The 23324-nt window shown below is 37.0% G+C and overlaps 4 protein-coding genes and 1 non-coding gene across 11 annotated transcripts in view; 1 reads left to right on the forward strand and 4 right to left on the reverse strand.

Annotated features, from left to right (window-relative positions):
- Nucleotides 1-4745, reverse strand: part of LOC149743655 (diacylglycerol kinase beta-like) — a 12642-nt gene extending 7897 nt beyond the window's left edge. The window contains exons 1-12 of one of the 4 annotated variants that reach the window (XM_089873821.1): nucleotides 4519-4745; nucleotides 4372-4448; nucleotides 4229-4255; nucleotides 3879-4008; nucleotides 3413-3472; nucleotides 3000-3107; nucleotides 2859-2945; nucleotides 2471-2623; nucleotides 2315-2364; nucleotides 2184-2258; nucleotides 1859-1978; nucleotides 1401-1518 (exon numbers count right to left, since the gene is read on the reverse strand). In XM_089873821.1, coding sequence (XP_089729947.1) covers nucleotides 1401-1518; nucleotides 1859-1978; nucleotides 2184-2258; nucleotides 2315-2364; nucleotides 2471-2623; nucleotides 2859-2945; nucleotides 3000-3107; nucleotides 3413-3472; nucleotides 3879-4008; nucleotides 4229-4255; nucleotides 4372-4448; nucleotides 4519-4594 — 1081 coding nt within the window. In that variant the 5' untranslated portion in view covers nucleotides 4595-4745. The remainder of the gene's footprint in view (nucleotides 1-1400; nucleotides 1519-1858; nucleotides 1979-2183; nucleotides 2259-2314; nucleotides 2365-2470; nucleotides 2624-2858; nucleotides 2946-2999; nucleotides 3108-3412; nucleotides 3473-3878; nucleotides 4009-4228; nucleotides 4256-4371; nucleotides 4449-4518) is intronic. The other 3 variants (XM_089873842.1, XM_089873833.1, XM_089873851.1) reach the window with 3 other exon arrangements.
- A 1873-nt stretch (nucleotides 4746-6618) lies between these two features.
- LOC149743656 (uncharacterized) lies at nucleotides 6619-11108 on the reverse strand. Of its 4 annotated transcripts, XM_089873999.1 has the most exons (13): nucleotides 10939-11099; nucleotides 10478-10596; nucleotides 10318-10415; nucleotides 10119-10261; nucleotides 9874-9890; nucleotides 9495-9615; nucleotides 9184-9252; nucleotides 8624-8698; nucleotides 8232-8326; nucleotides 7640-7813; nucleotides 7165-7283; nucleotides 6995-7094; nucleotides 6619-6914 (listed from the first exon to the last, which is right to left on the reverse strand). In XM_089873999.1, the coding sequence occupies exons 2-13, from the start codon at nucleotides 10580-10582 to the stop codon at nucleotides 6843-6845; spliced, it is 1188 nt and encodes a 395-aa protein (XP_089730125.1). In that variant the 5' UTR covers nucleotides 10583-10596; nucleotides 10939-11099; the 3' UTR covers nucleotides 6619-6842. The 4 variants fall into 4 exon arrangements, with proteins under 4 accessions (XP_089730125.1, XP_089730107.1, XP_089730115.1 ...); XM_089873981.1 differs by having other exon boundaries at nucleotides 9495-9890; nucleotides 10939-11105; XM_089873989.1 differs by lacking the exon at nucleotides 9874-9890 and having other exon boundaries at nucleotides 9495-9827; nucleotides 10939-11103.
- Nucleotides 11109-11418: 310 nt separating this feature from the next.
- Nucleotides 11419-11491, reverse strand: Trnat-ugu (transfer RNA threonine (anticodon UGU)). The gene has a single exon. It is a non-coding gene; the product is annotated as a tRNA-Thr (tRNA).
- A 1065-nt stretch (nucleotides 11492-12556) lies between these two features.
- LOC149743658 (uncharacterized) lies at nucleotides 12557-14619 on the reverse strand. The gene is made up of 4 exons (XM_089874176.1): nucleotides 14464-14619; nucleotides 13944-14078; nucleotides 13414-13575; nucleotides 12557-12683 (listed from the first exon to the last, which is right to left on the reverse strand). Exons 1-4 carry the CDS (start codon nucleotides 14570-14572, stop codon nucleotides 12622-12624), a joined length of 468 nt encoding a protein of 155 aa, XP_089730302.1. The 5' UTR covers nucleotides 14573-14619; the 3' UTR covers nucleotides 12557-12621.
- A 2967-nt stretch (nucleotides 14620-17586) lies between these two features.
- On the forward strand, nucleotides 17587-21210 carry LOC149743659 (MKRN2 opposite strand protein-like). Its single transcript, XM_089874164.1, has 4 exons — nucleotides 17587-17862; nucleotides 18951-19079; nucleotides 19504-19713; nucleotides 20330-21210. Exons 1-4 carry the CDS (start codon nucleotides 17744-17746, stop codon nucleotides 20592-20594), a joined length of 723 nt encoding a protein of 240 aa, XP_089730290.1. The 5' UTR covers nucleotides 17587-17743; the 3' UTR covers nucleotides 20595-21210.
- The last annotated feature ends 2114 nt before the right edge of the window (nucleotides 21211-23324 follow it).

Here is a 23324-nt window from a genome sequence, read left to right on the forward strand (position 1 = left end):
TATGCGAAAGGAAGTTTTGTAAAACCGCATAGTTACGTCACAATCCCCCTTTGTGAGGAGCTGACAATCTAACAATGAAATCTCAGCTTTACAAATCTCCTGAAATTTGTCACTATTATTTATAACGTGCATATATTGTTGCGTCACAATTAAAGAATAATCGAGACATTCTATTTTCATTCAACACTTGTGACGTCACAACGCTCATTATAATTCGTTGATTTTTTATATAAAACACTAAATCTGACCTCAGTGACGTCATAGTAAGGCTTGTTAGTCTATTCTTGTCTAATAATCACCAGTTTTAGTTGCGTGATGGTACCTGTTCAGTTGCGTCCTTCATCTGGCTGCCTTTCATTCATAAAATAACATAAGTTTTATTGGCGCGCGTGTTTGAACGACTCGCATTATGTTTACATAACTTCTCGTGCCCATTATGCGTCTATATTTATACGTCATAAGCAAACAAAGGTAGAAGATAAACGAAATTATTTCGTAATAATTTCAAAAATGCATTTTCTGGCATAAACTATATTGTGACCGCATAAACGAATTGTTGCCTAATACCTTATACACTGCAACGCAGCATTTTTCAGCAGAAGCCTTAAATAATGAAACATCGACATTAAATATTGATATCAGTTTGGAGATCCATAAATAACCACACACGGCCCATGTGAATATCCCCATAAACACACACAACGTAAACGACGGCAAATCCCTTTATATTTACAAGTACCCAGGATCAATAATATATAAATATATCCACAGTTGATTTATATGGCTAGCCCACCTTAAAAGCCATTGAACCGCCGTGTGTTTATTTACTCGGTAACACTGTTATTTTAAACCCGGCAACACTGGTCAAATACGTCACACAGATTCTCACGCTTCCTATCACGTGGTACAACAACAGCGATTTTACTTTCCTGCGATTTTCACTTTGCTGACGTCATAGTGATTGACGTCACAAGATAACAATACTTAACAAACAATGGATTCTTATGCATCACAAACAACACGATAACATATATCACTGGGTAAGCTGCACACGATGAGCTCCAAAACCCAAATTTCCTAAAATCGTGTTATGAACCAAAAAGAACCCTGTTTTGGAGTCGTGAGGTTACGGTTATATATTTCTGTAGTCATTGTTTGTTTACCAAATAGGACGATAAAGGAGAGTGAAAACATGTACCATCTTACCCCAACATACTATACATCACAAATTAAACGTCAATATACCACTTTAAGTGCTAAGTTTAAATATATATATATATATAGTTTAAGGTTAAAACATTTATTTTAAAACATAAAGTTAAAAAAATATATATTCTAAGTGTACAAAATATAAAGGTCCGTGGTTCAAAACCCGGCCTTGGTAGTCAAACACAACTTACATGTACAACACAGTCCTTGCTTTCCAACTCCCACCAACATTGTTAAACAGAAGTTGCAATACGCTGGTAAACTGAAGTGTTTAAGTCTCCATGCGTGGCTGCCGTCGTCCTTTATATTCTGTGGTATCATATTAATATCTTACTTGCGTCAAAGCTACTATTCTCTAACCAGCAACTGCATTGCTAACTCATCATACACAGATGCTCATTTAGTGCGCGTGTTGCGTATTTGACGCACGGTGTATTGTTTTGTCACAAGCAAGTTGCATACTTCCTGATTATGAGTCATAACCCTCATTGTTTTTGAACAATTGTTGTTATCAAGCACTAGCGCATGCTTAGGTCACGTATTCTTATAATTCCCGAATTTATATTTAGTAAGGTAATCTGTATCAATATGTTTCGTCACAAACCGCATTCCACCTTTCTTTTATTGTGGTTTGTGACGTCACACTTACGGTTTCGAGTCCCAGCAGCACTAGAAGCGGGATCGTTGTTAAACCGCCATGAATCCACTCGTTTAACGTCACCACGCCGTCCCCGTCATAGTCGATCTCTTGCAGCATTTCTTCCAAGATCTGGAACAATTGGACGTCATAATCGGGTTTATCTACGTCACAATACCCATAGTTTGAACACAATGTATCGAGAAGAGACGAAATTATATGTTAACTGTGACGTAACACTGACAGATTATCTACCATTTATGTACGATTTGCGATCGCGCGTTTTTATTGTTGTCGGCACTTAAGCCTATTATATCTCTATTGTGACGTCACATACGGGTCTCAGCTCGGTGACATCCCACCCCAAATATTCCGCCACATGCATCATCTGGTTGACTATCCTCTCCATTTCCTGCGAACAATATACATTATGACGTCACAATTAGCAAACAATGTGACGTCACTTACGCTACTGTCAAGATTTCCGTTCCCATCTGTATCGTACAACTTGAACACAACTGGAAATGGACACGTGTTAAAAATAAACAGTAAATAAAATAACGGGTACGTGTTAATGAACGGGCATGTATTCGAGTCACTGGGCCGGGATTCGAACCCACTCACATTGTAACTTATCCTCGGGTCTTCCACCTTCCAACAAAGATAAATAACACGCAATGTCCTTCAAATGAACCGTCTCATGCTCCTCAGGCATAATAGCTTGCTTTGGTTTGTCCACGTTGCCAGTTATACCAGATGTGATTGCTTTGAAAGCATCTGCGAGCAAGATATAATATTCCGTATAAATTAACTTTATAAGTTCATGTTGTGGCTATTTTTAACTCCAAACGGGTATAAATGATCCCCCCATTTTTTTACCCGGCATTCTTTGTTGTTGTAGCGAAGAAGATAATAACAATATTATGACGTCGGTCAGTAGTACTATGACGTAACACTTGCGGTTTCGAGATGCTTTAATAATAATAATTATGTCGTCTTAATTACGACCTACCCGGGATCAACTTTGAACCCCGATCACTCTTCTGATTTTCCTGCTTTGGCGCCACCAGGCGATTGTTTTCTCTTTGATTTGCTCGATCTGCAAAAACGTAATTTTGTGACGACAATCCCAATTATGACGTCATTATCCTACCTTCGGGGTTTAGAACGGTAACGGCGACGTCTTCCTCGCTGACTTCTTTACCGTCGTGTGTCTGAGCGTTTCCACCCATGCTTTTTATAATATTATCACTACAGGATCCTATCAAAACAAATCCTTCATTAACTCGCGCTAGACACACAGCACCAACTGTAGCAGACTGCTAGTAATAACATGCACGTTATACATGCAACTCTATGTTATTGTTGCGTATACAAAGACAATTGTTTACACAATCCCTTCGTATTGATTGCTTAACAAAAACATGTATGACGTCACAATATGACAAAAGATAACGTGACTGTAAAAACAAACTGCATTGTGATGATAAAGTATATGGTTTGTTTAAATAATAGAGATGCGAAGGTGAATTTTTAATAAGGTCATGCAGTTGATCTACTTCAAACCTGCAACTGATACGCAGGCAAGCGCTGTAGGAATGCTCAAGTCGATTGCTGTATGCTGCCCTACATTCATTTTATAAAGTCAAGATCATATAGTTAGCAAAACGAATCATAAATTTAAAGCAATTAATTTTGGAATATTTTAATTGTTTTTCAAATCAGACACGCTTTTGTAATTGTTAAGTTTTGGAATTATACATATCGTGTTTCAACGACTTTCGTTTTGCGTTTAATTAATGCGTTTTCTCAATTTGATTAAATATGATCATTGTAAAAATGTGTTAAAAACTAAAACGGGGTTATTAATTTGAAAAATTAATATCGACAAACACATTCGTATTTTAACGACGTCGTTTTGCCGATAATTCATCTGTTTTTGTAATCTAATTAATCTAATATTCAGAAAACAAAGTTTTGTTAGAAAACCAAAAAAATGTTTATTTATAAAAGTAAATTCACATCAACGCACCAACGCTGGTTGTTCTTGGTTGGTTTGAAGATTTCTGGAACGACCTGAACATGTGTGCGCAGAAATCTTCCGACAGATCAGTGTCCAGGTAGGTTTCCATGAACAGCTTGAAACCCGAATAATCAATAGGCTGCATAAGAAGTATGTTACATGAATGTATTACGGTGTCTTTACAATTTATGGAATGAATTTTATTTCTAAATCGATTTTAATGGCCAAGCACACACAGTATGTTGATGAAACTAATAACAAGCCTTGTACGGCTGGGTGAAGGACTACGTGCATAACACATTACGTCATGGGTTGATGATGTCACTTTTACCATGCAGGACAGAAATACAATTCCTTACTATTCGTTCAATGTCGCCCTGAGTGAGCTTGCGAAGAAAAATTTATAACGTGATGCCCGCGGCCGTAATTAACCGAGGTGTTTTGATTATTCGACAACAAGTAAAAGGTTTTGGTTCGTTAGTTTGGCATTATGACGTCATACCTTCTCTTTATTGTATTTCGACAATATTCCACCGTCGTTGAATTCCGCCATGACGTCAGCGAGCTTTTTTGACGAATCTATTGTTACATCACAACGTGAATTGTTCATCCCTCGTTTTGCAACAATAACAACTGTGACGTAACTTACATTCTGCATATTTCTGCAACCTTTCAAACTCTTCGGGCGTCAGCGTCACGAATTCTCCATCTGATGTCCCGGCCATTTGTCACAACGTTTGTCACCCTCAGGCAGCTATGTGACGTAACAATAACACAACAAATATCATTCAACTCTACAACTAACGTCTTTGTTGAAAAATTAGGAATTATTACGAATCGAGCGTCGCCTGTTCGCAATTGCTAAATAATTCAGCACTAACCACCCGCACTCAATCCATTGATTTTAAGCCGAGTCGCACAAAATCGATTTGCGCACCAGCAGCCATAACCAACTGTATAGTTCTTAATTATTCTAAAGCCGGAAACCTCACTGAGACACACAATACAATGGCGTCATATCCAGTATAATATCCCGCATTATCAAACTATTATTACAGCAGTTTCAAAACAAACACAGCGGCCCATTTATACACCACACAACTGCTGTCTTCATTTCGAACATTTCGGTTTAAAACAAAACCATTTTCCGCGATCCAGAAGTGAAATAAAACGTTTCAACAAAAAACTATATCTAAAATAAAACTACAAAGAAAACTGGAATTAAACTCATGTCCCATGCACTTCAATTGTTGCATCTATTCCACAAACAAATGGCTCCACCACATATACCTCACTCGACGTTGAACGCTCTATTCGCATAAATAGAAACCGCGCTGTCTTCGATAAAACCGCGGGCCTGATTCTCGAATTCCTTTCCATTGAAACGTCACAGTGAAGCTCGCGAGCATCGAAGCGTTTAACCCGCTGTCGAATAGTTTTGCGTTAAAAACACACTGAACAACCATGCTTGTGACGTAACACAGCACGATAATGGCAAACGCCGTAAACAATTAAGCCCTCAAAGTTTTACTACATGCCCACAATGTTCATTCAACCAGAACGATTGTGACGCACGCCACGCTAGCTTGGAGTATTGTGACGTCATAATAAACGATTGCTTGCTCGAAGCTGACAGCTATAAATAGACGTCGCGATATCAGACCTTAAACAATTATTTATTATGACGTAGACTCGACAACTTTTAGTTAATCGTTGATTAACTTTACCATTCTCACTTCACAATGCATAATACCTAGTTCTAGAACAAGACTGATTCCGAATTGATGCGTAATAATCGATAATAGGAATCGAATTGGAAGATTCGATTGTTTTCTGCGCGACTGCCACGTTTTGCAGCTAATACACAAACAACATCGCTGCTGTGCTGTAGTGACACCTGTTTACAGTAACCACTGTTGTTGCTGTAACACGGGCTGACTGCCTTGTAGATGAAAACACACTATGTTCGTCGCTGACGCATCGTATAAACTAATACTACATTCAACTAGTGTTGCCTGCATATAGACCAGTGCCAACACTCAGCTCCAGCATTCATAGTTATATGCATTATTAAGTATCTCTCAACCGCCCCGTTTTTAAAGGTAAACTAATCTTTTTGGGTTTTTTTTATCTGGAAACACTGCTATTAAATATTATGCGAAGTCTTCATGAACGGAAACACTGGCGTGATATACTCTGGCTGTATCTCTAAAAACAGGATGCAGCCTCACTCACACAACATTGTTGCTGAACCTTAAACCGTCTATTAGTTACGACGCTCAGTGTGGCGCACGTATCGCTTACAGAGCGTCTGCGTGTGACGTCACAATGCGTACGTGCGTAGAAAACGCGGAAAACTACCGCCAATCCGAACTGACGTAACCTGGTCTACTGCAACAGTGGCCAACGCGTGTTGAATTAGACCTCCACCAAAACAAACACTCGAAGTCGAAGTAACAATATTGCGACACAAACACTCTTCTTCTATTATCGCTTTTGTATCTGGTTAATTCAACCATTTCCTCCTACAATATACCTCTATCTATGACGTCACAGTTCCCCTATTATTCTAGGATATTCGATTGTTCTTCGAAGCTCTGGATGCGGCTTCATTTAATGAAGGCATACAACCGATGCCGCACTAACAACCACACCCGCAACATTCCAGATACACTCGTTTGTTGAACGCCCGACCCACGTTTTACGTCACAAAGCGTGAGTGTTTGCCAACAAAGGCGGGACAAGGTCGTAAAACTCGATACTTTTAATTCGAAGCTTCATAATTCGCGATGTTTTCCAACCTTTGTACCCCTTAATTATGACGTATAAATTAAGATTGTCACGAAACACAGAATAATTTAAACAATTAAACACAATAACCGATTGTTACGTTCACGTAACAGGATTGCCATTAAAACAATGAAAAGTGTTTCCCGTTTCGAGTGCTGGATCCTACGTCATCGAATTGTGACGTCATGTGAATACGTCATGGGGCTGAGGTTCAGATGATGATGCTCTTTGTTTTGACAAAAAATCGAACTCAACCTACAGGATATGACGTAATTATGTTTGGCAACGTTTTGTTTATGTTGTCACAATGTATTATGACGTCATAATTGGCTTACCACGTTGCCTTCATCTGTACCGCCATAATCAGTTTTAGTATAAGTGATTCGGTCTTGATTTATGTCGTCATCGATGGCAAAAGCGTCTTCTAGATATACACTGTGACGTAATAATGGTTATATTGTTGTTGAAATCAAACTGCAACAAAATTAATTGTGACGTCACTTACTCCATTGTTCTCGTGGATTGTGGGTTTCTTTCTGACGTCAACAAACCTTGATCAAGCCCTTGGTAGAATTCCCGTTTACGAAGTTTGACGTATTTGTACATGGTTGGGAAAAAGTAAACCTATATAGGAGGAGTTAGTTTAATATTGATGTAATTGAAAAGTATGTGGATTGCACACGCATGATATAAATACTTAATTGGAAATATTATATAGTAGGGTGGGGAAGATGGGACAACAGCAGTTCATTCTATTTTTTGTCCCATTTGGTTATAAACAAAGAATCATATAACCGTAACCTCACGACCCCCATAGACTGTTGTTAATTGTTTAAAACACGATCAGGATATTTAGATATTATGTGCTAAAGGTGTCCCATCTCCCCCCCCCCCTACTATAGCATATAGATTATTGTTGAAATAATTAACGTTGATGGTTAAGAAACAGTTTAACACGAACATTACGCGTGGATACTCACATTGGTTGCAGCGTAAAGAGCAAATACCGCCCATACTACGTTGTTGAGCGACTTTATAGAGGCGTCTGTAAACTTTTTGTTTGCATAAACGAGGAATCCGAGTTGTACCAACGGTTGTACCACGATGCAGGTCATGTACAAGAAGCCGACCCACGCAGTATAGCTTGGTACGCGCTGTAAAGTATATGTTACTTGCCATCCCAATAATTTATACAAAAAGGCTTGGCGACAAAGGGTTTGAGAAACTATAGGATTTATTTAGGGTGAAAGTAATGTAAGGTTTTGACTTGATAAATTGTTCGATGTAAAACCAAAATAGCAATAACGTAGAAGCGCCGTATGCTTCAGTAATTTTAAACTATTCTTAAACGTATAGCACATGATGGGGAAATACTTTATATTTAAACGAAATGTGGTGCTAGGGTAATGAGCCAAATCCTACGCCCTTTTATATGGAAGGATGGTGATCCACTCAAAGTGTTTGCTAACTCGTGCATCGCCAGCGACACCGCGTGTTGATAAATAAATGGCATTGATAATACTCCGTTGAAGTGGTATATATATAGTAATAGTAGTGAGAAGTAAGACGTACCGATTCCACCACAGTGAGCCATAAAATACTGAGAACGATCATTATTGCTGGTATTGCGGTGCTTGAATACAACATCGGGATCGGCCCGTTTGAAACTAAATGTAAATAACAGTTAAAGTCCAAATAAATGGTGCATAAGTTGGCAAGATGTTTAATGACAATTTCGCCAACCAAGTAGTAACCAATCATCTGTCAAAACTTACGGCCGATGTCAGGCAATCGCAGACACGAGGTTTGTAAAACCCATAGTATATGATGGTGCAGCGCAAAAGAACATTGGTTTTCCAAATTTAGTTGACACGCCTCAAGAAGTTACATATTTTTGTTGATAATGATTACTTTATTCGATATAGGATTGTTAAAAATGAGGAAAAGTTAGCGTCTAAACTCACGTATCATAAGTTCACAGATACATCGGTTGTAAATATTTTCGTGGTTCGGGCATGCCTCTGACGAAAAGATGTGAACTGAATAAAAAATAATCAAAACTTTATTTATTCTTCTGCTGTTACAACAGGTCATATAGTAGAGTGGGGGAAGATGGGACACTTTTTTGTTCTATTTTCTCGTCTAATTTGGTAGTAACCAAAGAACACTCAAAGAATTATAAATCTGTATCCTCACGACTCCCATGAATCGTTGTTAATTGTTAAAAACACGATTAGGGTATTTATATATTATGTACTAAAGGTGTCCCGTCTTCCCCAACCCTACTTCATTACAATTTTAATCATGTCGTTCTGGTATATTGTATTGTAGCTTAAAAAGGATCCTGTAAGCACAAAATATCCATTAACATTTTAAAGCGGTGAGGATACGGTTATATAATTCTGTAAACATTTTGTGTTTACTATACCAAATAGGACGATAAAAGAGAATGAAAACACGGACCATCTTCAAATCAAAATAGGTGAATCAAAAAAGAAAAATCAAAATAGGTGAATGAACTTACAGAATTTTTCTATCCCGCATTGGCACGAGGCAGGGTCTCCGTCTTTGCATGGTGGGGAAAGTGGGACAACTGAATATATAAAGCTTGTAACTAACATAAATCGCCACAATAAATAATGGGTTGGGAGGTGTTGCTGCTACCGCTGTAAACTTATCACCCACAAAGTTACATCCCACAAAGTTACTATACGTACATAACACATAGTTACATACGTGGTAACTCGAGAGCGAACATTTGACTTATTTAATCAAACAGAACCAAACGCTAAGTTTTTTAAACATAATCAAGACACATTTAGAAATAAAGATTACCTATTGTTGTTGATGTTGGTGTGTGTGTGGCGGCTATTGTTGGCGGATGTGGCGTGATTGGCGATAGTGTGGTGTCTGTTGGTGGCAGTGTGGTGTCTGTTGGTGGCGGTGTGGTGTCTGTTGGTGGCGTTGTGGTGTCTGTTGGTGGCAGTGTTGCGTCTGTTGGTGGCGGTGTGGTGCCTAATGGTGGCGTGGTGCCTAATGGTAACGTGGTGCCTAATGGTGGCGGTGTGGTGCCTAATGGTGGCGTGGTGCCTAATGGTGGCGTGGTGCCTAATGGTGGCGGTGTGGTGCCTAATGGTGGCGTGGTGCCTAATGGTGGTAGCGTGGTGCCTAATGGTGGCAGCGTGGTGCCTAATGGTGGCAGCGTGGCGCCTAATGGTGGTAGCGTGGTGCCTAATGGTGGCAGCGTGGTGCCTAAAGGTGGCATGGTGCCTAATGGTGGCGTGGTGCCTAATAGTGGTGGCGTGGTGCCTAATGGTGGCGTGGTGCCTAATGGTGGCGTGGTGCCTAATAGTGGTGGCGTGGTGCCTAATGGTGGCGTGGTGCCTAATGGTGGCGTGGTGCCTAATGGTGGCGTGGTGCCTAATAGTGGTGGCGTGGTGCCCAATGGTGGCGTGGTGCCTAATGGTGCCGGTGTGGTAAATAAAGATTGCGTGGGTTGTAGAAATGGTATCGCTGTTGGCAGTGGTGCTGCTTGCCGAACAGTGAGATGATGTGAATCGACTCCTTGCTGATTTGTCGGGTCCTGCTGCGCAACCATACTCCTGGGAAAGGAAACAGTGTTAAAAAACATATTTGCGTTCATAAATTCGTTGTGTACCTGTTTTGTTGCTGAAACAACTGCATATGGTTGTGTATATCTTCCTTAATCCTTGCCAGCGCAAACACCAGCATGCCAACGTAGAGGGAGTTTACCACCTTATGACGTAACAGAAGGATTATGACGAATAAAGGTTAGTTTGATTATTATGTTTACTTACGAAATTAAACCATCCAATCACAGAGGCCCCTGTCCTCACACTGCAACAGCAGCATACGGTTCGGTTGCCTGGACAAAACGACCAACGATATTTTACACCTGGCATTTCTGTTTACTACGCTATGAAAGAAACGATCCCAAATGTTAGCAAGGTAATAGAGTTTAACATAAGATAGATAGCAACAGTTGCGAGACACTTTAAACCTAGGTTGTTATTAATTACTCAACTGTTTTAAGTAACTTGTAGTTTCGGAAACTCTGGTGCTAAAAAACTAGCCTTATTGGTTTTAACTGCGCTTGGAATTTTACTCTAAATTAGGCTTAGAATTATCTATAACGTTGGTAAAATAAAACTGTTTATATAGTACTGTACAACGCCGAATATAGACAAGTAAATACGGAAATAGCTTCCAAACTACAGTCGTAGGTGCTGTGTGACTTCATGTCATATATATTACTTGCCAAGTTTAACAGAGCGTTACTTTGGATTTCCCCGTCGTTTTAAATAAATTATCTAACTTTAGGGTATAATAAATCGTCAAAGCAAATACTGTGCCGTCTACTAACTTGAACTTTTATCTAAAACTTTATAACGTCAAACGTCTAGTTATAAATGAATGGAAACCTTACTGAGTTATATAGGAGTATAAGACAGACGAATTGCTAACGTGTAGATTTGGTTGACTGGTTGTATTTCGCCTAAGGCGTTTTCCTCGAACATTTTAACGTTGGTTTAATAAAGAAAGAAACGACGCTTTGTTTTTTGTAATTTCAGTAAATGTCGGGTTTATCGACGTGATAATTACCCTTAATTGTCAACAATGTGTTTTGTTCTGGATTCTGGAAAAAATCATTATAATTTAAAAAATATATTTTATTTCGTTTTAAGCGCAAATACGTTTACTAGACAATAAAGTTAAAAAATGTACGCGAAAAATTAAGAGCCACCAGTGAGATTTGAACTCACGACCCCTGGTTTACAAGACCAGTGCTCTAACCCCTGAGCTATAGCGGCTGACGGCTCCAACATGCCGAGTTAAGTTTTATGTACGCTACGCGTTGTGTGCGTTTGATGACGGTTGCGGATAAGCTTATCACGTTTAATTAATTCACATTAATAAGGCATGATAATCAATTAGAAGCTTTACTTTTAAAAGTATTAAAACTAAACGTTTTTTAAATATTATAATTTACACTTTTAGTCCCCAATAATTATATAAATGTTATATTGTTATAACGGAATTCCCCCACAACGAAAAGTGAAACTGCTTGTGTCCCCTAAACTGAAATATATGTGTGAGTAAGTCCTATTTAATTTTTAGAGTAAGTAAAACTACCATGTGGGTGTTGGGGTAATTTTCCAACTGTGAACTAGACCTCAGGTCCCATGCAAACACTGCTAAGGTTTCATATTTGAATAAAAAAAAATGAGGGTTTTCTCATAAAATCTGCACAGTTTTGGTGATTTGGGCAAAAAATTACATCAGTCATGTATGTACATTACACAGGCTATTTTATAACTTTGCATACCTTTTTCTTTTACCTTCACATATTGTTGCATGACACCAAATGCATGTATACATTACGCTTGCCTAAATACAATTCCTAACCTTTTTACTTTCCTAAAACTGTCCTATCTTCTCTATTTATTTTCATCAGCTTTAGTTTTTTATTGGACTTTAGAAACGTTATTGTGTTTTGATTCTTTAAAAACACACCTCATGCTCACTGTCAACCAGCACCTGGTCTATACCTATATTCTCTTTTTTGTAGGCTTTACCCTTTTAACAAAGATGCTTGTCAAATTTACCCCCAATATGTAATATGGAGCTCTTTTATTAAAAAGCGAAAACGACATCAGCTATATTTAATGCAACGGGTGCGCTAGCTTTTTGGCAACGAGTTGTTCAATGTCTGGTAAAGTACTACAATTGGCACAATTTTTCTGTCCTGTCAACTGGTTTGATTAGTAGCTCATTTAGGCCACCCTCTAAATTCGTAGATCCTACTCCCAGGGGTAAATTTACCCCAATTTAAGAAACACTGCTCTAAGCAATATTAACTTGTTTCATATTAACAATTATACATGATATGATTTTATTTGAGAATAATAACAATATTGCTGTAACAAAATATTGAATTCATTCATCTGTCTCGTAGTTCATCTGTGTCTACATGTTTTTCTTCTATAGTAAAATCATGTTGATCTGAAATAAAGTGCCATCACTTAGATATACTCAATAGTTATAACATAGTTATATATAGTAGGATGGGGGAAGATGGGACACCTTTTTATTCTATTTTTTGTCCTATATGGCAGTAAACGAAGAACAGTCAAAGAATAATAAAAATGTATCCTCACGACTCCCATGGTCCGTTATTAATTGTTTAAAACACGATCAGGATATTTGGATATTCAGTGCTAAAAGTGTCCCATCTTCCCCCACCCTACTATAACATAGTATAACATAGTTATAACATGGGTGACTTAGGCACTCCAAAACTGTTTGCTTCATACAACTTGTGTTCCAAGTTATGCAACTTTGAGTACTGAAATATTTATTGCTAAATATACGTTTAAACTTTACAAATCTTACAGAAACTAATAATAGGCTTAGTAAACCACTGTAAGGCGACCCAACCAAATCAAATGGTGACCCAGGAGTTGATAAGCACTTAACAAGATATCTTTCAAAAAAACTAAATGAAGGTAACTTTGTAAACAGGTGTAAATCTAATATTCAAATGGCAAGCTAATTTGGAGTTCCAACTCGGGGTTACGAGGCTCTCAGTTACATTTTAATCTCAGTTACATTTCAAGCCAAAAAAAGCAGTTATAGCAAATAAATGAAGGTGAGACAATACCTTCAAAAAACTACATTTTTATACCGTGTGAGCCTTTAAAATATTATTCAACTATGCCCTAACAGAACTTACGTTTACAATTCACTGCCACGCACTCATGGCATCCATTCAACTTCTCCCTCATACAAACCAATGCATCAGTTGTTGTACCATGGCCAAGACAAGGATGAGATTTGCTGCAATTCCATATTTGTTTCAAACTTTTAACACGTTCCTTTACTTCCGTTTCTTCAGCTGCAAAATAACCATTTATTATTAGTTGGTTATTAATCTTATAGACCGGTAAGTTTTGGTCAGAAGTTTTACTTTCTTTTGCATACGGTTTTTAAATTGCATCTTAATGCATTGCGGTTGGGATAATAGTCATTTCTGGCCAATATTCGAAGTGAGACATTACCCTTTTTAAATAACCTAGGTTGGGGTTAGGTGGGACACTTTTCATTTTATTTTTCGTCCAATTAGGTATTAAACAAGGATTATTTTACACCATTTAATAACCCTTATGGCTCTAAAAGATAGTTATTTGTTAAAAAGATGAATAGGATATTATATCCTAATGTTATCCATCTTACACCACGTACCACATATATAGTTAAACTTACGCAACGCTGCAGTGTCCCGCATTCCCCGTTTAACGCAATCGGATGTCCCAGCCATCTTAGTCGGCCACGTACATTGTTCTGAACATTTATTCGAGCAATTAACGTCTTTTAGATCGCTGACAATATCATGTAGTTCTGTGAACAAACATAAACCGTTACGAACAACAAAAGTTTGGGTCATTATTTTTAAAAAAGTGATTGTTTACGTAATCGACATTGTGGGCGTATGTGTCATAGGGCAAGACACTCAATAATAATTGTTACAACTCAGTGGTCACTACTGGGTTGTCTAAGTTGTCACTTATACAGAAATCCCATAACGTTACATACGTGGTTACTCGTTAGCGAGTAAGTTGTGTATAAAACAGAAAACACCCGTGTTATAACGACTGTTGTTGCCCGCCATGCGAGGAAGTTACATACGTGGTAACTCGTTAGCGGGCATGCGGTGTATTAAACAGAACACGACTTTCATTGCCTTGCCTCGCTAGAATAAACCAGCTACATTCAATCAACCTACCAGATGCGAACTCACGAAACAGAGTAAGCGACTGTGAAGGAATTAACGCTTCAACTGAGACCAAAGTTATCCAAAGCATCCACAGGAAGCTAAATATGTTCATTCTCATCTTGGCCTATAGGTTGGTGGAAAAGTGTGAGTTATTTATGTTATATTATTTAGTATTTAAAACCTCGGACATAGAAGGGTGGGGGAAGATGGGACGCCCTTTAACTCTATTTTCTCGTCTTATTTGGGATTAACAAGGAACATTCAAAGAATTATGAATTGTATCCTCACGTCTTTCAAAACCGTTGGTAATTGTTTAAAACACGTTCAGGATATTTGGATATTATGTGCTAAAGGGTGTCCCGTCTTCCCCCACCCTACTATATGTAATATATAACATCTAATAATACGACAACGAGATTAAATAGATTTTATACAACGAAAATACGAGACGGTAAAACAACTAATAAATTAGCCGCGAGTTAAAATTACACATGGCGAACCACCAAATACGTTACTATTTATGCTTGTTTGAGTAACAATTATTTTATACGATTTTTTTAAAAACTAATTAATACAATAATATATATCCTTTTTCTAAAATCCTTTAACCACCGTTTCCATACAAAACTTCTTTTGAAACTTATCTAACGGTTCCTGGTTTTATATATAGCAGCAGGCCAGCAACAGCTGTTGTTTGTTTAACTTTCTATTTGAACCTAACACACGTGTGACCTGCTTAGTGGAGTCGACTAACATAAACCAACACACGTGCCTCTATTGTTTACTATTTCTAAACCAGTGTTTCTCAACTTTGGTACACCACATGTGGTACATGAAGGCCTTCATGTGGTACGCGAAATATTGACGGAAAAATTGTTTTCATTTACTAATTATAAAATGTATCATTAACTAAAATAATAATTTTATGTTTTTGGTTGGGAAGAAAAAGGCTATTAAGAAACCACTGAAATAAATCTAACTTCCTCCTAACTATTTGCGGCAATTTACTAAACCCTTTTCGCAAGGTATTTTATTTAAACTTTTTCCGAAGGGAGTTACATTTTTAGTTGCCTATACTACTAACCAAAAAAAAACAACAATTGAAAAAAAAGTTTGAAATACCTTCGTTATAAATCTAAAAGTATTTTTAACTATCTACGGCTGTTTACTAAAACTTGTTTGGAAGATCATTTAAACAGTTTCTGTAGGTTACCTCAATAATAGTACAATTCCCAAACTAAACGGCGTAGAATTTTGTTTATTATTGGGTAAAAGGCGTGGTTGTTTTACGGTGGTGTACGTCTAAGTCGTTTACAAGCACACACGAATAGCAATTACGTTATAAACAATGTTGTTGACAGGAACTATCGTTGCTTGGCGCTTTCTAAAGTAATGTAAACTTCCTTGCGTCTTGTTTAATGCGTTGTTTTCACACCAACTCCACGCACATGCTAGCACACACCGCGAATAAATGTTCGAATTTCTTAATATATAGTAGGGTGGGGAAAATGGGTCACTTTTTATTTATTTTCGCGTCCCATTTGGTTGTAAACAAAAAATGGGATTTTTGGTATTATGTGCAGGTGTCCCATCTTACCCCATGGTATTAATACGGTATTTTTCCCACAGTACTGTACTTTTACTGATCTCTTTTAAACACGCTAAATGGATAAAAAGGTGTGGGAAAGAGCGACATTTAAAAAAACGTGGATGTTTAATTCAAAATATTAATATCCGTTTAAGTGATGCGTAAAAGTTAGGTCAAATTTATTATTAGCCGTTGTATTTTTAAAAGAAAAGTTGAATTAAATTTGAGACCCCTAAAGTTATCATAAATATTAATATACGCGGAAAAGTCCCCAAATTGAAAAATATAACGGACTTCGTCCCCACAGTAAAACTAGACACGGTCCTACTAAAACACGCCCGGCGGGGCCCGGTGGGGCCCGGTGGAAAAAAATATACTAAAACACGCCCGGTGCGGGGCCCGGTGGGGCCCGGTGGGACCCGGTGAGGACCCGGTGTTACGAGTCATACTAAAACACGCCCGGTGGGGGGCCCGGTGAGTATTTCTTGAAAAGGGAGCTTTCCCTATTCAAGATCCACCAAAATGTGATGCGTGTATTCAGATTTTTAGCCTAATAAGACCCCCGAGTTGAGTTTTTTGAAAATTAACTTTGATTATGGATGTACGAAGTTTGTTTCGTTGTACACAATGAACTGTATTTTTAGCAAAAGTTTATTCGTTGAATTTTGTTAATAAGGGGCGGGGTAAGATGGGACACCTTTTTTATTCTATTTCTCGTCCCATTTGGTAGTAAGCAAAGAACATTCAAAGAATTATAAAACTATGTCCTCACGACTCCCATAGACTGTTGTTAATTGTTTAAAACACGATCAGGATATTTAAATATTATAGTAGGACGGGGGGAGACGGGACACCTTTAGCACATAAGATCCAAATTTTCTGTTCGTGTTTTAAACAATTAACAACGTTCTATGGGAGTCGTAAGAATATAGTTTTATAATTCTTTGAATGTTCTTTGCTTACTACCAAATGGGACGAGAAACAGAATGAAAAGGTGTCCCATCTTACCCCACCCTACTATGTGCTATAAGTGTCCTACCTTAGGCCACAGTACTATACATACACTTATACTTGATCGAAGTTTTATTATTAAAAACTTTGAAAGACGAACAATGTAACTTTTAAAACGAAAAATGTAAATATTAGTCATGATGTGTGTTTTAGTTAGCGTGATAGGCTTTTACGTATTCGGACAAGCCATCAGTAGCGCGATCCCACGCTTGTTTCCGTTTTAGCAGAGCGATAATTAAAGGACTTGCGAATTACGTGTCCATTTTCATCATCATGTTTTATTTCCTATGCACATTTTGTTTCCGCGATGACGTGCGGAGCAAGAATGTAATTTCTATCACCGAAAACTGCCATCTTTATGCTTTGAAGACAGACAATATCTTCCAATTTTTCACAAGTTCTGTTTCACACACGCATTTTGGTGGCTCTTGCATAGGGAAAGCTCCCCTTTCAAGAAATACTCACCGGGCCCCCCACCGGGCGTATTTTAGTATGACTCGTAACACCGGGTCCTCACCGGGCCCCACCGGGCCCCACCGGGCCCCGCACCGGGCGTGTTTTAGTATATTTTTTTCCACCGGGCCCCACCGGGCCCCGCCGGGCGTGTTTTAGTAGGACCCACTAGACACGCGAGCGCGTTAGGTTTACAAGTTTGCGTGTTTTTGTCGTTCACTGTCAAGAAGAAATAAGATGGCATTTTTACCAAACTCGTTAAATTCTTCTGGCAACAGCAGCCAACTAAGACGGCGCCAGCCCCTGATATGTGTGACCCACTGTTGTAAGATGGCTTGTCTAGATGTTCCGCATAGGTAATTACGATGCAAGAATGCTGCAGGCTTGCTGTGGAGTGTAGGTTACGAATTTACTGAAATATTGTAATCGTAGTCAAATGGCTTAACTTTTAAAATGTGCAGAAATGAGTTATAATTTGGTTGCTGGTAAAGATTTCCTACAGTAAAGCTAAAAATAAGAGACGAAAAGAGTTGTAGGATTTGGTATTACTGTAAAACATAGTCAGTGAAATCTTAACTAGCACCCATAACCGATTTGTAATTTGCTTACTTCTTCACAATTACTTTCTAGATTTCCCTTCTTCTCATTTGTGATGTTTAGTTTTTACAAGGTTGGTCTTTATTTTAAATGTTTTACAAATATATATATATACTTAATTATAAGCACTATACCATTTAAAGTGAACAACAATATCAGTTTTGACAGTGTTCAAATTGTAGCTTCTACATGGTTTCATTATTTCTCGAAAAAGTTTTGAAATTTGTTTTATAAATAAAATATGAATTTCATAAACTTTTTAGTAGATTCAGAGATGCTAAGAGCATTAGGTCCAAATAAAGTTAAAAACACCTGAATTACAACTTTTTAAAATTCCATGGGATTAAAATGATTTAATTGCATTTTTGCTTCACAATTAAACTAATTGACAAACCTAATTCCTTACCAGCTTGTTTTAATACTTGAGTGAAGCACTCATTATACAATGCAGTTATAATTATACTTTGCATGCTGGGTAAATGGTTACGATTTCATGCTAAATGTTAATTCAATAGTAATCAATTTCTTTCATCGTGGCTCATTGGTCACACTTCTGGTACTTCTATTGTAGGATACCCAGTTTAATGCTCGATACTGGTAGGCGTATGTGTTCTTGTATAAGTTTGTTCCTGGAAAAATAAGTTTACTTTGTCAGTTTGATACTGATAAGCCATAGGCGTATGTGTTCTTGGGCAAGACACAAGGGACATTGCTTCATCCCAGTTGCCACTAATGAGTTGTAATGCCCTGGGTGTTGGTGTTATGTGCCAACTGTGGTCTGAATCCCAGGCCCAAGTCTGCATGTCCTCCCCCACATAGAATAAATAATAGTAATAGATCGTTGTAGATGCTCAGGTTGTGGGGAGAAACTATACAAGTTGAAATCTCCAGCGTTCTACCTCCCAATACCTTATGTTAACGGCCATAAAACAACGTTCAGTATTCTTGTGAAGCCGACCAATGGAAGTTGGCATGAGTAAGTTTAGTCTACCGATTGTTTATTGTTTATATATAGGGGTTTCTAAGACCTGAGATTCTGTAACCATAAGTTAATTTAAACAAAGCAATGAAATTTAATATTTATTGATATCTGAGTTGTCTCTAAGACTAAATATCTGTATCTTTATATTGATTATTGAATATTCAAAGTTGTGTGATTATATAGGCTTTGACTGTCCAATTATAGTATAGTTTAAGGTCTAAATGTAATGTATATATAATTTTATTAATAGCTGTTGTTTAATTAAAATTTATGTCCAAATGTTGCAGTAAATCAGTTTTACCTATCCAATAGAAAACCCCTTTGATAAAGTTCGTCGCTTAAGAAAAATCTTTAATATTTGTACAACATTAAAACATTATATATAATATGAATGAATGATTAACGTTCTATAATTCAGCTGCCATGAGAAAGACGCGGATTTCCATGTTGGAATTTCCCCTCGTGATGCAGGAGGAGTATCAAGTTATACATCGGATGGCGTCATCCAGGAGCTGAATGGATGGGAGGAATCACTAATTGTGTTTAACATTAGCAACCCTGAGTGTGAGATGATGTGGGGGAAGTGTTTGGACCAAATGTCGAGTGAAGAGAAATGGTCAAAATACAAGTGAGTTCCATGTATTAACTAATGCAAATAAGTACAAGTATGTTTGAGTTGTGAAGTTCCTATGTAAATATTCGAGATTATGTATTCAATATGTTTTATTGCAGTCTGTTCATTTTGAACTACTACACGAATAAATGAATATAATATAACTTATTTTATCCCTGCGTGGCTGGAAAACAGCAGTTGTTATAACACAGGTGTTCTGTATCATACACCTCGTACCAGCTTACAAGTTACCACTCACCAAGTATGCCACTTTTGGGTTTATTACTTTTTTTGGATTTTTTTATGTGATGTTGATAATTTGAACAACCTATTAGTGGTTGAAGCAATTGCTGTTACGTGTCTTGCCCAAGGACACATACACCCACAATGATAGCAATATATATTTATGTAGATAATACAAATAACAAAAGTATGTTTGAATTGTGAGGTATGTAAATATGTTCTCCTTCTAAGTATGCACTCATGCGTTTTATTAGAGCATGTTTATTTAGAACTATTTGTATTCAAATTTAGTCAATATGCCAAAGATTGGTAATCTAATAGCCTTTAAAACATACATAGCAAGATCAAATCTATTTACATCCAAATTTGAAATTTTTCTATGATTTAGGTATGACGAAAACCGTTACAACTGTTTTGACTTTGCGCTCTCTCTACTGACACAAGTGGATGAATCTGTTAAAAGTTTCTTTGGTGAATCCCCTAAGCTGATCCCTTTCTCATTTAACCGAGAAGAAATGAGAATGAGGTTTGTTCGAAGACATGTTATGCCACAAGTAAAGATTGCAGCGAACTATCACAAACTATCGGTTCAAGTCTCGCACAGGGGAGTCGTGGTTATGGACTCGCCAGAACTTTATGGAATCGAATGTTAAATTGGGTTGCAGTGACTTTAATATATATCCACTATCTTGTTGTTTATAACTTTATATGTCTGTTAGCGAGAAACACAAAGTTTCCTTCTGTTTATAAACGGTTGTTTTCCATTTTAAATACTTGCTGAGAACTTGGGATTAAGGCAATACTTGGCCCATTACTCCAACACCAATACTACTTTTAAACCACTGAACCACAACACCAGATGTTTATGGGAGTAAAGTGAATTCTAAGTTTAATTGGCCAACTTTGGTCTGCTTTTCAGGCGCATTGCGTGTACAGCTTTATAGAATAGAACGGAATCGAAAAATGATGTAATTAAATATAAGGACAACAGTTGTAATAGTGAATGGAATGTATCAAAATATAGTAAAAACAGTAACCATAACGCCTGTTATATCTTACCTTTCGCAAATATTATTGTTTTGGTTACAAAAATAGTAAATTCAATGAACAAATTTTGTTATTTTATGTCGTGTGTCGAACTTGCTTTGTTGCTACTAATCAAACTTAATTGTTTTGTATTGTTATTTTTAGTTTTTCAAAAGCTTTCTAATGTGATTTGTATTTTTGCAGCTCGTATCTTGCTTGAAATACAAGAACTGCCGTTTTAAATTTGTCTTACATCAGAACTCAAAATTAAAGGTAAAGAGTTTCGTTTGTTTTTCACATTCACTCGATTCACAACACAGATTGGGTTGCATTGGTTTCCACATCTATATGCACAGCACCTATTAGTGTATAATGTACGAGGGCCTACCAGATATATAGTAGGATGGGGGAAGATGGGACACCTTATCATTCTATTTTCTCGTCAGATTTGATAGTAAACAAAGAACATTCAAAGAATTATAAAACCGTGTCCTCACGACTCCTATAGACTGTTGTTAATTGTTTAAAACACGATCAGGATATTTGGATATTATGTGTTAAAGGTGTCCCATCTTTCCCCATCCTACTATATATCAGAAAGTATACGACCAAAGATCTGGTACACTTCAGTACATAAACGCCAGGAAATATAACATAGTTTTCTCCTCAATGGGGAAGATCTTTTTAGTTAAAAATAAATAGCCTAGAAGCAAAGAAATTGGTTTTAATCTCTTTGCTAAAAGTAACTGCTTATAATAGCCGTTAAAATTCATAGAACAATCTAAAGTTGTTGCTATATAGCTGTTGCCAACGTCCTAACGTTGACTTATGTAATATACCGTTTTGGTGTAAATCATATACTTTGTGTGAAACAACGTAAAGTAGGGTGGGAAAGATGGGATACCTTTTTCTTCTATAGGATTCAAAGAATTATAAAACCGTATCCTCCCGACTCCTATAGACCGTTGTTAGTTGTTTAAAACACGATCAGGATATTGGGATGTTATGTGCTAAAGGTGTCTTCTCCCATCCTACTATGTTATGTAACAGTGACAACATGTGTTATGAACTTACTTTACGTAACAAAGCATCAAAATAAGATTAAGTTACTTTACGTGGAGTTCCGTGTCACGTACACATATCATTAAATCACGTAGACATGTCTAAATCATCAGAAATTACAAAACTTGTTTCCCACTTTTGTGTTTCACACAATAATATACTGAAACTGTTAACTATCAACTGGTAACTATCTTACTTTTATTACGACGTAAAGTTTAACATGACCGGCTTGTACAAACATTGCGGGGGCTTGTTTAATTAGAAAGTTTTAAAATAACTTTGTCAATAATTAAACTTCAAGTCTTGATTAGAGAAGTATTCTGGTATCTTTATAAAGCCTGTGTTTTGAAATAAAACACCCTGTATTACCTCACACGCGATGTTACAATGGATTATATTACGTAACAATAGACCCGTCTCTTTTGTCACAAACCCTATTTAATGGACTGGTACTTCATAATCATCATTATTTGAGCACAGGGATTATACGGTGAACTGATAAAATGGTAGCCTTGGCATATATGAGCGAAAATTTAAGGTCAAACAGAAAACAACTTTTCGGTAGAATGTATTTTGTTTTAAGCGTATAAGGAAATGGGCCAAACTTATGCAGTATGATGGGGAAGACGGGACAATATTAACACATAATATATCACTACTTAAACAATTAAGAACGGTCTATGGGAGTCGTGAGGATACGGTTTTATAATTCTTTAAAAGTTCTTTATTTATAACCAAATAAAATGAGAATATATAGAATGATAAGGTGTCCCATATTCTCCCATCCTAATCAATGTATCAGGCGTGTTTTAAATAGGAATATTTTTTTTTATTTTTAAAGCCATGTTTTAGTCAGTTCTTCAAAATGGGAACAAATTCAGAAATTAAATAGTATGACATGGCTTTATACAGGCGTAGTAAACTTGATTTTGTTTTTCAGAATTATTTAATAAAATCTGTATAACAAACTAACCAAATGCTTTTAATTTGCTGGAATGAATCATTTTCCTTAATTAACGTTTACTCAAATTAAACAACTATTAGGTGACCGTTTTTTACAAAATATATTCTTCCGTTATATTAAATTAGTTACTCTTAACACTGTGCATTCTTTAAGTAATAATTTACTTTTCTCGTTTCTTCGTTATTTCAGTTGATGTTTTCTTTATTGTAGTAAAACGTAATTTAAACTGTGAGATTTTTGTTTATGTTTCCCAACCTTACAACAACTGCAAAAGTATTTCCCGTAGGTTTAATCTCTACATTCAGATCCACGAAAGTTGTTGCAAAATCTT

The sequence above is a fragment of the Ciona robusta genome, chromosome 1, assembly GCF_009617815.1.
Source record: "Ciona robusta chromosome 1, ASM961781v2".
In the NCBI taxonomy this organism is placed as follows: Eukaryota; Metazoa; Chordata; class Ascidiacea; order Phlebobranchia; family Cionidae; genus Ciona; species Ciona robusta.

What these genes read in the sequence shown, in the direction of transcription:
- LOC149743656 (XM_089873973.1), bottom strand. Translation starts at nt 10,582, where the DNA reads ATGCCAGGTGTAAAATATCGTTGGTCGTTTTGTCCAGGCAACCGAACC. An exon ending in ATGCGGGATAGAAAAATTCT is followed by an intron (nt 8,699 to 9,183) that starts GTAAGTTCATTC and finishes TTTTTTATTCAG; the next exon opens with TTCACATCTTTTCGTCAGAG. An exon ending in TATCTGTGAACTTATGATAC is followed by an intron (nt 8,327 to 8,623) that starts GTGAGTTTAGAC and finishes ATTTACATTTAG; the next exon opens with TTTCAAACGGGCCGATCCCG.
- LOC149743658 (XM_089874176.1), bottom strand. Translation starts at nt 14,572, where the DNA reads ATGAGAATGAACATATTTAGCTTCCTGTGGATGCTTTGGATAACTTTG. An exon ending in GTTTCGTGAGTTCGCATCTG is followed by an intron (nt 14,079 to 14,463) that starts GTAGGTTGATTG and finishes GTTTGTTCACAG; the next exon opens with AACTACATGATATTGTCAGC. An exon ending in GCGGGACACTGCAGCGTTGC is followed by an intron (nt 13,576 to 13,943) that starts GTAAGTTTAACT and finishes GTTATTTTGCAG; the next exon opens with CTGAAGAAACGGAAGTAAAG.
- LOC149743659 (XM_089874164.1), top strand. Translation starts at nt 17,744, where the DNA reads ATGGCATTTTTACCAAACTCGTTAAATTCTTCTGGCAACAGCAGCCAA. An exon ending in TGTCTAGATGTTCCGCATAG is followed by an intron (nt 17,863 to 18,950) that starts GTAATTACGATG and finishes AGATCGTTGTAG; the next exon opens with ATGCTCAGGTTGTGGGGAGA. An exon ending in ACCAATGGAAGTTGGCATGA is followed by an intron (nt 19,080 to 19,503) that starts GTAAGTTTAGTC and finishes TCTATAATTCAG; the next exon opens with CTGCCATGAGAAAGACGCGG.